Below are 14949 nucleotides of genomic sequence, written 5' to 3'. Positions count from 1 at the left end.
ACTACTGGGGCTTCGTTTAACTTGGCAACCAGGATGCAATGTCTCCATAGAAAACCTTCATAGCGTACGGACATACGCTGCAACATCTTACATTTTTATTAGCTAAAGGCTCCCCGACGCAGTAATTGCTAAACAACATTTTAACTTCAGCCTATACCCAAAAAAAAAAAAGAAAGGAAAAAAGAAATAACACACACACACGAACGCACGCACACCCCTTACCTGGCTGACCAAATCAATAGCGACCGTTGTTCACAAGATCTCGGATATAGCTTAACTGGGCAAGCTAGTAAGCATGCAGAACATAAAGGATAAAGCTAACACAAAGATTATGATGCTGACCCTCCACTCAAGCTCAGACGACTCCCTTAAACTCTGGAGATGATAAATTCAGCTCCTCGGACATCGCTCCCAAACACCTTGACTGGAATGCACCCTACGCTTTGAGCTCACTCTCAAAATGATAATAACAGTTTACATCAAAATTTAAAAAAAAAATGAAATAATATCAATTATTTTGGTAAACATGACGTCACCCCAAAATGGTCCAACTGGTGGATAGTGATCGCCTAATAGCAGCGTCGACCGGCAGTGCACTTAGAGTCATAGTGACGGTAGTGACATTAGAAAATGATAATAACACGGTCAACGGCTGTGGCGTAGAAGTCGTAGTCGTCCTACCCCATGGTTATCGGGAGGCCTTTCGCGTATACATGTGACAAGGGGTAATGAAATGGAAGGGAAAGGCGTCCCTTTTTGTTAAAGCGGAAACTATATTCTTTTTAAAAAACAAAATGTCCCTAGCAACAACATTTCACGATCACATAGATCAACCATCTGACAACTAAATCACATAAATCAACCATCTGACGACTAACTTCCAAATACAGGCAATACGGAATAAAAACATGTAACACATGTGGTCGGTGCTCCATTTTGTTCAGAAAAGATGGAGAAAAATTATACGCCCTGCAAGCACCCCTCTCGACCACTTCGATAGGAGTCGCAGACCTTCCAGATGTAACACGCCAAGACCACGACACCGAACATGCTCATGGCTCAAAAATAAATTGCAAAGTACATAAGCATGATCATTAAAGAGAACAAATTAATCAATGGAGAATTGATCTAGCCACCACTGAAACAAGAGACGAGAGGATCCATCACGAAGTCCATATTCAACGAAGAGCAGTAACTACGGCACAACATGCGAGAGTAATAACGCAGCCAGTGAGGTGTGAGTAATTCATAAAGCACTAACCAAAGATTTACGGAAGCAGCGAGCGCAGACCAGATTTGCAAGTTTGGGAAGATGAATGACAGGCAAACTATAGAGAGAGTTTCAACACCAGACTTCTTTTCATATGTACAATAGTTGCCATAAAGGGACTAGGAATTAGCATATGTCAGCTGTTTGTTCAATACGTCGTTTATCACCGTCTCCTAAAAGATTATACTAATTCTTGGGTTTTCTTCTTCCCCTCTGAACTGGAATAGAACAAGTACAAGCTGTGGCAATGACAAGAATTTCATAGATACAGGAATTAGATGATGACTAAAGAGCTTAAATTATTAACACCACATTCAAAACCGAAGGAAAAAAGGGAAAAAACGAGCTCTATTATTGGACCACACCCAAAATACTCTTTTCCCTGCTCAGCTTTCCAGAAGACGGAAGAGGAACCTTCCCAACAACCCACCATAAGCTCTAGGCATGAAAATCCTGCAGCTATCTGCAACCATTCTGCATATCCACAAGCAACAAAGTATTCAGTAGGAAGAGGGAACGTTAACTTATCAAAGCATCAAAACGTTCAACTCTTTATTTACATGGCAGTACTATGAAAACCTCGTGTACATAACTTGATTTAAAGGTTAGACGGTGATCTCATCCCTCCACTAGGAATGCATGAGAGAGAAAAACCACCCTGCTTTTTGTTACCTGTGCACCATTATGTCTTCATGTTACTTGTTAGAGAGTCGGAGACATCAATAATAAGGGAATTCTTGACCACCACATCCCCAAATTTTTTTTTAAAAGAAACAGGAGGGGAAATAGAAAATGGAGCGACCATCCTTTCCTTTTTCTATTTAAAGATAGATGCTTCATCCGACTCGCTAAAGCAGGAAAAGCGCTTGCATCCCTTTGCCAGACGAACAAACAAAATATAAGTATGCGTCCTTCGACCAAACCAGCCAAAAAGATAAATAAATAGAAGACCCCATCACCACTAGACAATCTTCATATGAAACACGAATTTGTCCCCTTCCACCACAAAACCGGCCAGCCAAAAAAGATAAAAAATAAATCAAAGATCCCCAACAGCACCAGACAATCTTTTGAGACATGAGAACTGGTTTAACCACATTAGTATGTCGTTAACGTTCACAAAGCATAGAAGCATGTCAGAGATCATCTGCTTACGAGCTAAACAAAATTTATCTTTAAAAAAAGATAAGAACAATCAAAATAAAAGGCAGGAAACAAACAATTTGAGATATTGCAGCATGCCAGCCCTAAAGTGACTCCCTCCGAACCAGGACATGTGAGGGAAACAGAGGGGAGAGGGAGAGGAAAGAGAATTTTACCTCAAGGATCTGGTGCAACTTATGGATCATCTCTTGTCAGGTATGAACATGACATAATGAAGATTATCTTCCCAATCTGGTTATAGAATCGGAAACACCGATGGACAGAGATGATCCAAAAAATCCCAATCTCTTAGATATTTGATGAGAGGGGATTAGTAAATATCATTTTCATGACAAGTCGAATGATCCCTGTCCCTCACTGATTGCATACAGCAGCTTCCTGTACATGATTTCCTGCAAACATGACCATAGGAAACAAAAGTAAAGTCAGGCCTCACCTCACTTATCCACATGTAAAAATATTTGGAGCAATGAAGTTGTACCTTTGTGGAATATGGAGGCAGCTTAAGGTAATTAGCGCAGGTCATAACACTTGGCAAGTCATCATCAGCTGATTCAGCAGTTGCAGTACCATTTGATGCCATGCTCGTTGCGCTCGAGGCATGCTGCAGAACAAACACAGAATTGCAATTACAGACACAGGAGAAGACAAGGATTAAGGAGAATGTAGGAGGAGAATCTAATTCCACTTCTTCAACCAAAAGCTCCACTAAGAAGGAGATGGATACTTTCTTATACCTTCCTCACAATTGTCAGTTTTGGGTTTAGGACAGCCAAACCACCAGGTGGAAGCCTAGGCGCACCAGTGACAAATTGACAGAAAGCACGCTGTTGCTCTGGTGTAAATTCTCCCATGATGTCAAGGAACTAAAACATCAGAAAGATCAAATGACCATACTGTTAGGCACCACCCCAAGTACAAAAAAGAACAGAAGTTTCAAATATGGTAAGGTTTTCGTACATTGATTATTGCAGGACTTTTAGCTGTATATCCATGATCAAATTTGATGTGATCAACCAAACTATCAGCCTGAAATATGCACACAATATCAGAATAATAAGTTGCAAACATGCAGTAAAAAACAAGATTTTAGAAGAACATCAGAATGAAATTGGTCACCTTCCACAATTCCCTACGACCACAGAGTAGGCAGTCCAGCTCATTGGGAGAGAATATTTGGAGGGATGATATATCAAAAACCTAGGCACATAATTTATGATGTCAGATCGCATTAAATAGTTCCGATAAAAAATCGCATTGCATAGTTGCATATAAACAGTGGTAAGCAAACACTTTTACCCAAAAAAGAGCTCACATTGCATAAGATCATGTCTAAGACTAAGAGCTTAAATTTACATGTTACAAAAATCATGTTCACAATTAGAAGGCAAGTTTCATAGTAGTCCCTTGTAGGTAAATACGGTTCAGCTCAGCTAAATACATGGTGGAGAATGCAGAACGTATTTTTTAAAGTATTAACATGGTTTCCCTGCAAAACTAACAGATGTAGTCCAATCTTAAAAACTCTGAAGGAATCAGTCTAACTTGCATTTCTACAATTTCCTAGGCTTAATGTGGAGAACTTGCTAATGTCCACATGTCGCATCTTTCGTGTACGTCTGTGCACACGTGTGAAAATAAGGACACCTGTTCTCAAGGTTATGTTATTAAGAATTGAAATTTAAAAATTTGAGAAATCTTCAAATTAAAGAATCTTCTGTGAAACGTCACCATAAAATCATGATAATTCATAAAAATATGCATTACAGACAGAGGGAGTCTTCAAAGGAAAACGAAGGACATTGAGTCACTGACAATCAAACTACAATTTGTGTCATCACATTTGCAATCAAACTAGAATTTGCTGTCATTGCATTTGCCCAAAATAAGCTCAACTCATCAACCAACGGCACCCTAGTAAATATATTACCAAATTTTCAATATGACCGCTACTCTGTGATGCAGTAGCCTTCATACAAACAGAGTATATGGACAAATATGAGAATTACACCAACTTTCCTGAAAATGGAGCGTGTTCACCAGGCAGCAAAACCAGGATGCTTGTTCCTGAAGAAGCATCCTCACCCTCATACACTAGCTTTTATGTTTTCATTTGATCATGCATCTCACCATGCAACTAAAGATTACTTAAAAGTATGCACATACGATAACAGCTCCAGGTTATGCAAATATGCAGCATTATTGGCATTTTTATGGCCAATCAATGATATTCATAGAAATCTGTAATATTTACATTTTACAGAATAACATATATCATAATTTGCAACAAAATGCTAAAAAAGCATTTCCATAACTTCACACATTCACTTTATTTTTCACTTCTGACACGTTTTGAAAAGCTTTCAAAAGAAATCATAAATATAATACCAGGAGAAACTTACTGAGCAATCTTCCCCAAGAAAATATTGACAACTATGCTTGAAAATGTTGAAAAATACTGAGATGATCCAAAATACAGAAGTCAAAAAAGTAAAGGAATGCCAAAAGGAACACCATATTCCTCCAATTGGATATATTGTTGAAAATACCATCCATAATGCACGAAAAATTTATTAATGTAGCTTACTAGGAAAAGTAAAAATTGGAAACAAAATTCCAGACAGATGGAACAGGTACAGGTTTACCGTTTTTCACTTTCTTTAAAATTGATGACAGAATGCTTGAAAGATTTGAGCATCACTTTATCATTTTGTACTTTTCCCTTGTTCATTCTTTTCCTATGAACCAGTTGAGGTATGAGGGGAGTGCAAACAAAGCACTCTTCACGTGTTTGCATGAGGAAATTTAGCAGCCTCCAGTTTAACGAGATTAAGCACCCTCCAGTTTCTCAAACAATAGTCAAGAACACAGGGTACACACTGAATAATCATATGTTTTGCAAAATTCATGAGATGGATTTTTTCACCTGATTGAAGCCAGCCCTAAATGCTTCGAGTTGTCTCATAATTCCCGTTTTAAGAGTTGCATCAACCACCAAAGAAATATATTCTTCTAAATTATAAATGTCAACCTGCAATATAGATTGATAAGATCAATAAAATTTTCAAATTCTGCTGAAATAACAAATACAATCTTAAATTTTTTAATTTTTTCATTTAACAGCTTGTCTGCTATGTAATTCAGGCAGTTGAATAAAAGAAATCAAAATTAAAATGTGTTCTTGTTATTCCATCAAAGCTTGAGTGTATATGTGTGTACGTGTGTGTGTGTGTGTGTGTGTGTGAAGTATATAAGTATTAAATATTAGTTCTGGAAACTACTGATAAAGGCCTACAAAAGTTGCATACCATTGTGTTATCTCCTCCTTGCTTCAAAACATAATCCGAATAACCAGGAAGGGTAAAATCAAGACAGAGATCTTCCATTGGAGCACCACGAAAGCATAATTCAGAAATTTGCTTTTGATTATCGCCAGACAATGATTCCAGATACTGTTTTTTACGAACAAGAGCATGCATCTCTTGTAAAATCTTTCCCAAGTCCACATCAAAAGAAAGAATATCGTGCAAATCAAGTTCCTGCAACCATTAGAAAATAGAATACATTTCAGCTGTTCCGCAATCATAAAATGGAAGAACCAAGTTGATTAACTAATTCTTAAAATAATCAGCTTACTTGACCCAAAACAAGCTTGTAAAAAGCAGTTGAAAGTGGAAGGTCCAAGAGCCTGCCATCTTGTAAAGCCTTTGCCATGACCCTTCCAATAAGGCGGAAATGCTCTATAATCTTTGAATATTGGCTTCCATCAGAAGCATCAGAGCTAGGAGGCCATGGACGAGGAAACAACCCAAGAGGAGCATGTACAAGTTCTGCATCCCCAGCAGCAGTATCCCGTCCAAGTTTCTTTGCATCATAAGCTTCATCCACTTTCTCAACAACCTTGTCATCATTATCCATATCCATTTCAGACTTATCCACTTCAGAACTAGACCTCCACATCCCCAATCCCACCTTCTGCAACTCATGACTAAGAAGGGTATAAAACTCCAGAGTCGGGCCTAATCCAGTACCAACCTCACCAAAATATTCCACTTCAAGAACAGCCTTCTGGCTGGAGTACATTTCCATAACCTTTGCTGCTGAATCTAAGATGCGGTTACGAGAGACACGGACTTTCTGGCGTTGCAGTCTACCAACCCGTACTTCCCTTTCATTACTTGAACCATGGTTGTCAGCACTTTGCTGTTGTTGAAGCCGATGAAGTGCTCGGGACAACCCAAATGCAGTAGAATAGAAGTACTGCCGCCTAGTCTCAAAAGGAAACAAGAAGGGACATGCTTTAGTTAACTGGTAGCACCAAGAAGGAAGACTTCCACTGCACAAAGCCAGGGGATCCTGAATTTGCCTGGCCAATTTTGGAGTCAGTTTGCTATTAATGAACTCCTCAACAGGAACTCTTGCACCAGTGCCAAAAAGCTCATCAAAGCTGGATATCTTCCCTTCAGCAAAAACATCAGTAGCCGCTTCTATTCTCAAGCGAGTAGAAAGCTGATTTAAACCTTCTAAGACACGAAGTAATGCCAAAATGCTGTATGTGGGGTTAGATTTCTCCAAATCACATGGAAGTTCACCTTGCAGGATGCTGTCAAGAAGTGATTTCTGCTGTTTTGAAGCATCTGGACTTGTATTAGAGGCCGATCCAGATCTAGAAGATTTTGATTGTGAATTAGAAGCTGAAGCTCCTATTGAACTCCTCTCAGCTTGGGCATCAGCTCTTTGATATGTGATCGTATATATGTCATACCACAATCGCTGTCCATCACTTGGTAGAGAGTCAGTCCCATTAAACCTTTCATCATCATCTTCATCCAATACAAGCTGGCGTTGGATGGCCTGATATATGGTAAGATGTCTGTTTAGCTGTTTACCACCAACAGAGAAAATCAGTTTTGGAGGATCACTTGAGCTGCCAACTATGGGAAGTCCCCGACGATCTCGACTTGCCCTAATGCCACCTCTACCACTAGCAGAGGCAAGACCAGCCATTGCAGCAGCAGCAAAAGACATAGCCCCTCTAGAACCAAAGGGGCTACCACTTCTAAACTCAGTAGTCTCTGTTCCTCTGATAGAGACGCTTCTGTTGCTAGAACCAGACAATGGAGGAACCTGGGTGTCAGCTAAAGCTGGTGCAACTGTCGTATCCTCAGGTGTATCTCCCAGCTTCACATCATGTACCTTGTCGGATACACAGATAGAAACTGAATCATCACCTAGAACCTGTTGACAAATTGAGTATCTTAACACATCAGATGAACAGCCCAACTAATTTTTGTTATCTACAAAAATGAAATAGAATGAAAATATAAAACAAGAATCTTCAGATTTCATGAGGTTCTTTAAATACAAGTTAGTAACACATAGTAACCAAGTTGACTTGTATTTGGTGATTACAACCAATAGTAGCATAGGGCATCATATAGATGTACAAACAAAACCATGTTCAAGTGGCTATCAGGAAATAGAGAGAGCAAGCATTCCAATATGAGATTGAAAAGCAATAGAACATATTGTAATCTAAAGGTAACATTGGATATTGTACCTCATCATGGTCATCATCTTCATCTTCTGAGACATCATCATCTTCAATAACCAAAGCATCGTCAATCTCAACAGGTGAAATGTCCAATTCATCATCCTGTGTAACAAAGAGAAGTTAATGTGTTAAGCACATGATTAGCAAAACAATGTAAAGAATATATCTACAATATAAAAATCCATAAAATATGGCATGTAATACTCGGCATTCATGACAAATGCAAAAAGCTGCAATGCAAATGTATTAGACAGCACACATTAAGACATCAGTCTTTCAAAATGCAACATCCAACATCATGCCTACACCAGTATAGATAGTCTCTTGAAGGTTCTTGCTGTGATTGCATTTTCATTTTTTTTTTCTTTTTAATTCCATAGAAAAGAAAAATCAAATTTGTCAATAAACAACCTACAAGCAAATCAGAACAGGAAGGGGCTATTGCAATGAATACTTGTCACTGCTCGACAGCCAAAATTCAAAAGTTCAACACAAAAAACTAGAAAAAAGAGCCCCTACGAATTTTGTGACTATCATATTTTGATCAAACTGAACAGAACAAAGAAACAGGACAACAAAACCCTATCCATGAAATCTAACCAATTAACTTCACAGACCCAAACATATGCTCCAAAACAAATTCCACTCATAAATAAGTACCTCAGAGCTAGAACCACCAGGTGCTACTTTCAGTTGTGTATCTTTCTCAGAAGATGCCCTTCTGCGTGCAGCATTTCTAGTCTGTGGACCCTGTGATTCGTCAGCAGAAGATTTAAGAATAGCTTTACCCTTGCCCTTGGATGAACTGGCATGACCTTCATGGGTTTCCTTCTTGGTAGAATCTCCTACTGCCACTGACGACGACCTTGATCTAGTAGAATGGCGTCGACCAGATGCAGGAGGAGCATATGTAGATGGCGATGATGCACCACCTGAAGCAGGTGATGCAGCAGGTTCAGAATTTGCCACAGGTGCAGAAGTCTTCTGTCCTGATTCATTTCTCTGAACTCTAGGCCAAAGAAACTCCTCAACAGCTGCCAAACTCGCCAGAGGATCAATCAACACAATGTTTGAAGAATAATCACGTAGAGTTTTATCACCTTGTGCACGACATAGGCGCAACTTAAATGGTTGAGACAGAGCACTTAACCCCGAAGAAAGGCGTGCGCTACCACTAGAAGAGCGAGATGAGTGGCTGAGAATGACAGGAAAGCGTTCCAATGAAGTTAATGCATTTTGCAATTTTTGGACTAAAATAGTCATAGGGGCCTCAGTAGTTGTCTTAAAACCAGAGGGGAGAGCAATTGCAATAAACAGCTTGAACCTTTTCAAGGCTTGCAGGCGAAGCTTGGTTAAGCTGGTTTCAGAGAGCATCTCTTTTGAGAATGTCCCACAAGAAAAGTAATTCAATAGCGCTGCAACAACCCCACTACCAATAAACTCAAATGTTGATACTCCATCACCCTTGCTCAGCTCTCCCAACAGTTCAGATATAATACCTATGAGGTGTTCTTCAGTATCTGCAGATAAGTCGGTTAAAACATGACCAGAAGCTTTTGACTTGCCCTTAGCCTTACCTTTGAAGTCTATGACACTTGCATTTAATTTTGCACAAAGATTTTTCAATTTCAACAGGTCATCTGTTACTGCAGTATCAGTTGCCCCAGGATCAGCTGGGAAGAACTTTTCTTTGAATGATTTTGCGCATGCACTGACTGTTGCACGAAGGCTAGAATTTGCTGTTGGAACCTCAATGGCAGCTGGAGGTGACCCAATACTAACAGAACCTTTTGACTCCTCGAGAGCATTAGCTTCAGGGTTAGAAGCACCACTACGTCGCCTGTAACGGCGAGAACGTGATGAAGGCAGGGCATCCTGTTCTTTTTCAGCTGGTGATGGTTGAGGAACCATATCTGAGCCACTCATTGAAATAAGGGCATCTATGGCATGAACAACACCTTCCCTTACAAACATCTTAGAGAAAGTATCAGGAAGTTTTTCCATCAGAATCTCAGCTATTTGAATAGCTGGAATTAAAACTTGAGGATCTTTCCATGCCAAGACACCTGCTAAGAAACTGAAGCACAAGAAGGTTAAAAGCTCATGTAATATTTAAAGCAACCAAAAACCATCAGACCATTACCTAGAAATGTTTGTCACTGTCAATAATGACTGTATCATGCTAGATGTACTGAAATACATCAACTTGCTAATAACAGAGAGGCACTTATGACGAATTGGGCTATTCACACTCGATCCATAAACCTGAATCCACATTCAAACAAGGAATATGTAACATGTCAAAATTTAGCCAGGAAACACTTATGGAGAAACACATTTCAGGGGCAACATAAAGAATCGCAGCATTTTTCCAAACCTGTACTAATACAGGAAGTAGATCCATCCCAAACTGTTGGAGAAGTTCAGGTTGCTCGTGGAATAATCTCTCTCTCACAGAAGCATCAGAAGAGGCTCCATTAGCATCTTCCTGCTTTGTAGTGCTGCCAGAAAAGGACCTTTTTCCTACCAAACCTTTCCCAAAAAAACTTGAGCTGTTTGGAAGAGAAATTGTGCCTTGTGGAAGTGGAGGAAGAAGCTCATTGGCAAGGTTCACAATCTCAAATATCTGATCAATGAAGTGATGTAAAACCAGTAAGCACCAAAACCTGGACACACAAATCTTCACATGCTCAAAATGCTACGTTCTGCTACTCCATGTGTAATTGCAGACTATTATATTGAAAAGAGCTAGGCAGGAAGTCAACTAAAGATCCATTACCACAGAAGCTATTCAAACAAAGTCCACTGAAATTCTTTGGTCAGCAAATCACTTTCAACCAGTGTCGATAGCATAACCAGGCCATTCAATTCATAATAAATTTAGCATTCTGCTACAATACATGATACTGAAGATTGGTAGACTATGCTCAGTCGTCTCACTCATAACTTTGCATAAATGTGCAATTCACAGTGTGTACCATAAATCTTAAGAATACACAGTTATAGTCCTTCAACTGTCAAGGGCAGATAACAATCTTTTGGTTGTCTAGGATGTCCTTTCCTGGGCAGACCAATTAACCTACTCAAAGAAGCGGCAATACATTCACATAACACAGTACTTCCACAATGCTGCAACATTCAGATACCCATAGTACTTCCACAATGCCATGATCATGCACTAGAGGAGATGGTAAATGGTGGAAACTATTCAATTTATTGTTCTGAACTAGAGTACCCAACACATGCATCAAACAGTCAAGATACATTGACATGGACAGCATAAATTATAGAAATATGCAGCAGGGAACAAAGCACTAATATTTTGAAGGTTTCATTTGGAGAGGGGTTTATTTTCAGAAGGGCCAATTTAGACCATGGGCGTCAAGCTTCTGGATAAGTAAAAGACAAGATATACTTCTCACAATTTCATACTCATTTTTATTAGCTTTGTCTGCTAACCTGAATCCAAATGAAGAGCATTGACAAAAAAAGTCCATGGCTTAATCTCCTATCAACACTTTTTTGTCAACCAATACATGCATTGGTCTTATTATTAGATCGGTCCTCGTACCAAGTTGAAGAAGTATTAAGCAGAGACTGTAAGCAATAAAGCTTCACGTACCTTTACAGTATCAATACTAGGTTGGTGTTTAATGTACAGATAAATGCACTGTGATTTCAAGATGAACCCTTGAAAGCCATCAAACCAGGTGAACAATTACAAGGATAGATGTTCAACTTGTAATTTGTATCCCCAAAAGAGGCTGAAAATTTTCTCCTCATAGGGGTTCTCCCCTGAAACAAATTCCTCTTCCCAAGGTGTACCCATGGAAAATTTTCACTGCTTTTTTAAATCAATGTTTTTCAACCACCATGCAATAACCCTTAAGGACAAAATAAGTTCCATCCTTGCCTTTCCTTTTCTGTTAATTTCATGCGTGTTGGAGTCTTTCATTCCACATAATATGACATTACTCAATTAAATACATGATATAAAGGAATCAGAACTATTAAATGAACGAGGATGGCACATGTAGACCTGTTCAGGAGGCCTAGCCAAAGCAGGTGATACAAACATGCTTGCAGCCAAGTTACAACCATTCAGTATATCTTTCAGAGTGCCACTTATCCCAAGAAGCAAAAGGGTTTTAGATGCAAGAGGAGAGCCACTTGCACAAGTTGACAGCAAGCGAATCAAACCCTGCAAGGAGAAAAGATAAACCAGGGTAAAAAAGTTAGAGTCGATCATGACCCATCTAAGGTAGGGGAAAGAAAGATGAGCCCATCTACCGTGTATGTTGGTGTACTAAGTGAAGCCTGACCGCCTCCTGAATTACTAACTGAAATAAGACCTGCAGCTTGTGCAACCAATCCATGGTTGCAAAGTTCATCTAGTTTGTCAGGTGCCTGTGCAAACGACTCGGCAATACGGGTCAAGCAAACAGAAGCATGATCTAGCACCTGAAAATTAATTACCATCAACTGTTATCTGATGAGGAATATTATCTCCTTCGGATTCAAGAAGCAGTAAGATCACATATTGTAGTGATAAGAAGCAAACAAATCAAACAGATACTACAGACGGGAAACTTGAACCAAATAATAACTAACGGATGCAACAGACTAAGATAACTACCCTAGACAACCTCTTGTCTAATTGAGAAAGCAGACAAGCAGTTCACATCCAAGTATATTAAGGAACATAATCGTGTGAACGTGGTCAACCTTTGAATCGTGATAGTGAAGGAGATTTGTAAGCAGCGGTACAGCTTCCATAACAAAGTCCGCTGCATCAGATGGAAGTTTCTTGCACATATTTGCAGCAGTAGACAATGCAACTCTCTGGACGAACGAAGAAAGTTTCATAGATCAAAAACATCAAGAAATAAAAGATTATTGAAACACTGCACTTCCTTTCATGAGCTTGTGCAGGAACAAACAATCAGGTAACTGCCAAATGAGATGAATCAGAGACTTGCCTGAACTCCAGTTGAAAAGAAGTCGAGATATGATAACACCGCCATCAATGCGCCAGCACGCAAGCACGCTGTTGGATGTTCATGTGAAATCTTCTCCAGAGCTTGCAGCGACTGCATGTGCAGACAACCACGAATTCAGAAAGTTTCCTTAGACGCATCAGAATAACATACACGAGTTATAACCACGCAAACGAAAATGTTTTGACCCCAACCAAAAAAAGAATAGGAATTCAAAAGGCAGGTACCACCCAAGAAACGAAAAACCCGATTCATAGGAACCCAAGATCAGCGAACCTCTGTTCCCCAGAGTTCCAATCGGACAGAAGATCATTCATACCAGTAGCTAACTAAGAAAACGAAATAAAAACCTGTTCCGCTAAATCCATGTATTCAATGGTGAGCAATCGGGCGCAGAAACACGAGACAGCGCCATAGTGAACGACGGCGGCACAAGAGGACGGGAGAACGTCGCACAGGTGTGTCAATGCGCGAGCAGCAAGAAGCATGATATCGGCGTTGCTCTCGTGATTGAGCAGCCCAACGAGCACGGGCACGAAGGAGTCCACAGAGAACGAGCTCAACGAATCCTCGGTCCCAATTGACAGTATCTCGCAAAGTTGCGTTAAGGCCTCCACTTGCCGCCCTTCCTCGCCGTCAGCCCTCAGCCCGGAGAGGATCTTCTTCAACCTCCCGCTCTGCTGCGACGACGACGGTGCTGACGAAGGGAGGAGATCATCGAGTCCGGCGCCCAGCTTCCTGAGAAGGCCCTGAAGCGCGCTGCTCGCAGTAGTCAGGTTTTGATGCAGGATGCTAACGCCCTCGCCATCGTCGTCATCCCCGCCGGCCGCGTCAAAACCAAACCCTAGGTGCCGAGGGTCCGGCTCCTTCTCCTTCCCCTTCTCAGCCGAATCCTTCTCCCGGTCGCCCCCGCCAGCAGGCTGTTTCTGATGATGGTGGTGGCGACGGCGTGAACCAGACGATTCCGTGTTGCTGGAGTCCATAGGCGGGTCTTGAGAACGCAAATTATGGCGGGAGCGCGTGACTGGAGGCGAGGCGGCAGAGGTCGAGGCAGAAAGGCGGGCGCGTTTGGATGAGCGAAGGACGGGGGTCGACGACGAAGGGTTAGAGGGCGCTGCTGAGGAGGCCTCCGCCCGCTTCCGGCTCCGCGTTTCCATACAAAACCGGCCGTCCACCAAGAATCCGGCCACCGGAAATCGAGACTGCGATCGTCTCGATTACCCCAAATCCATTCCCGACTAATTCGCCTCCTAACTCAATCGAGTCAATCAAGAATCGAAAGAACCCTAGATTCCAACAGAATCCAGGGAATTTCCTCGGCGAAAATGGAATATATCCAATAAAAAGAACAACGAGAAGAAGAGAACAATGTGTAGAACTCGATGTTCTTCTGAAACAAACCCCCTCTTTTCCTTTTTACCTGAGCTTCCTCCCACGGGAGGAGAAGGGAATGCAAGGGAAGAGAGGAAAGAGAAGGTGAAAGGAAAGAGGTGAAGGAAAAGCGCCTTGGTGCCTTATATAGAAGGGGACACCTGGACCCTCTCTGGGTCAGGTCCGTTCGGTTTGGGCCACGCCTTTGTGGACCTAACCCGCCTTCTGGTTTTTAGGATTAACTCCTCACACCCTCTTAGGCGATGAAGGACCTTAATTAAGATACGGATTATCTCGGTTACAGGATATTAACCGAATAGGGTTTCACTATTGATCAGAACTCAGAAGTAAGGTTCAAGTTACACGTCTAAATGTGGCGGACGCAGGATGGATGCAACTTTTCCCTTCGCCAGACGTGCATATCCCACCTCCTGCCTCCATCAAACACGGTAAGCATTATCTCGGGATAGTCAGTCCGACGTACTCATTGTCGCTCGATTTACATTCAAAACCGTCGCATATTTGAAAGCCCGACGGAAGTTATCTTTTCAACGAGGTATTATATGTCTCGATCACCAAACCAAGTAACAGGC

The 14949-nt window shown here is 41.0% G+C and overlaps 1 protein-coding gene across 1 annotated transcript; it reads right to left on the bottom strand.

Moving 5' to 3' along the window:
* Positions 1-1317: 1317 nt before the first annotated feature.
* On the bottom strand, positions 1318-14467 carry LOC116260422 (E3 ubiquitin-protein ligase UPL3). Its single transcript, XM_050079457.1, has 18 exons — positions 13336-14467; positions 12968-13078; positions 12714-12830; positions 12279-12449; positions 12028-12189; positions 10366-10614; positions 10132-10253; positions 8649-10065; positions 7995-8090; positions 6071-7672; positions 5743-5973; positions 5361-5465; positions 3554-3634; positions 3395-3463; positions 3172-3300; positions 2916-3038; positions 2590-2826; positions 1318-1744 (listed from the first exon to the last, which is right to left on the bottom strand). Exons 1-17 carry the CDS (start codon positions 14140-14142, stop codon positions 2761-2763), a joined length of 5658 nt encoding a protein of 1885 aa, XP_049935414.1. The 5' UTR covers positions 14143-14467; the 3' UTR covers positions 1318-1744; positions 2590-2760.
* Positions 14468-14949: the final 482 nt, after the last annotated feature.

Source organism: Nymphaea colorata, chromosome 9 (genome assembly GCF_008831285.2).
Source record: "Nymphaea colorata isolate Beijing-Zhang1983 chromosome 9, ASM883128v2, whole genome shotgun sequence".
In the NCBI taxonomy this organism is placed as follows: domain Eukaryota; kingdom Viridiplantae; phylum Streptophyta; class Magnoliopsida; order Nymphaeales; family Nymphaeaceae; genus Nymphaea; species Nymphaea colorata.
This window is presented reverse-complemented; position numbering and strand designations above follow the sequence as displayed.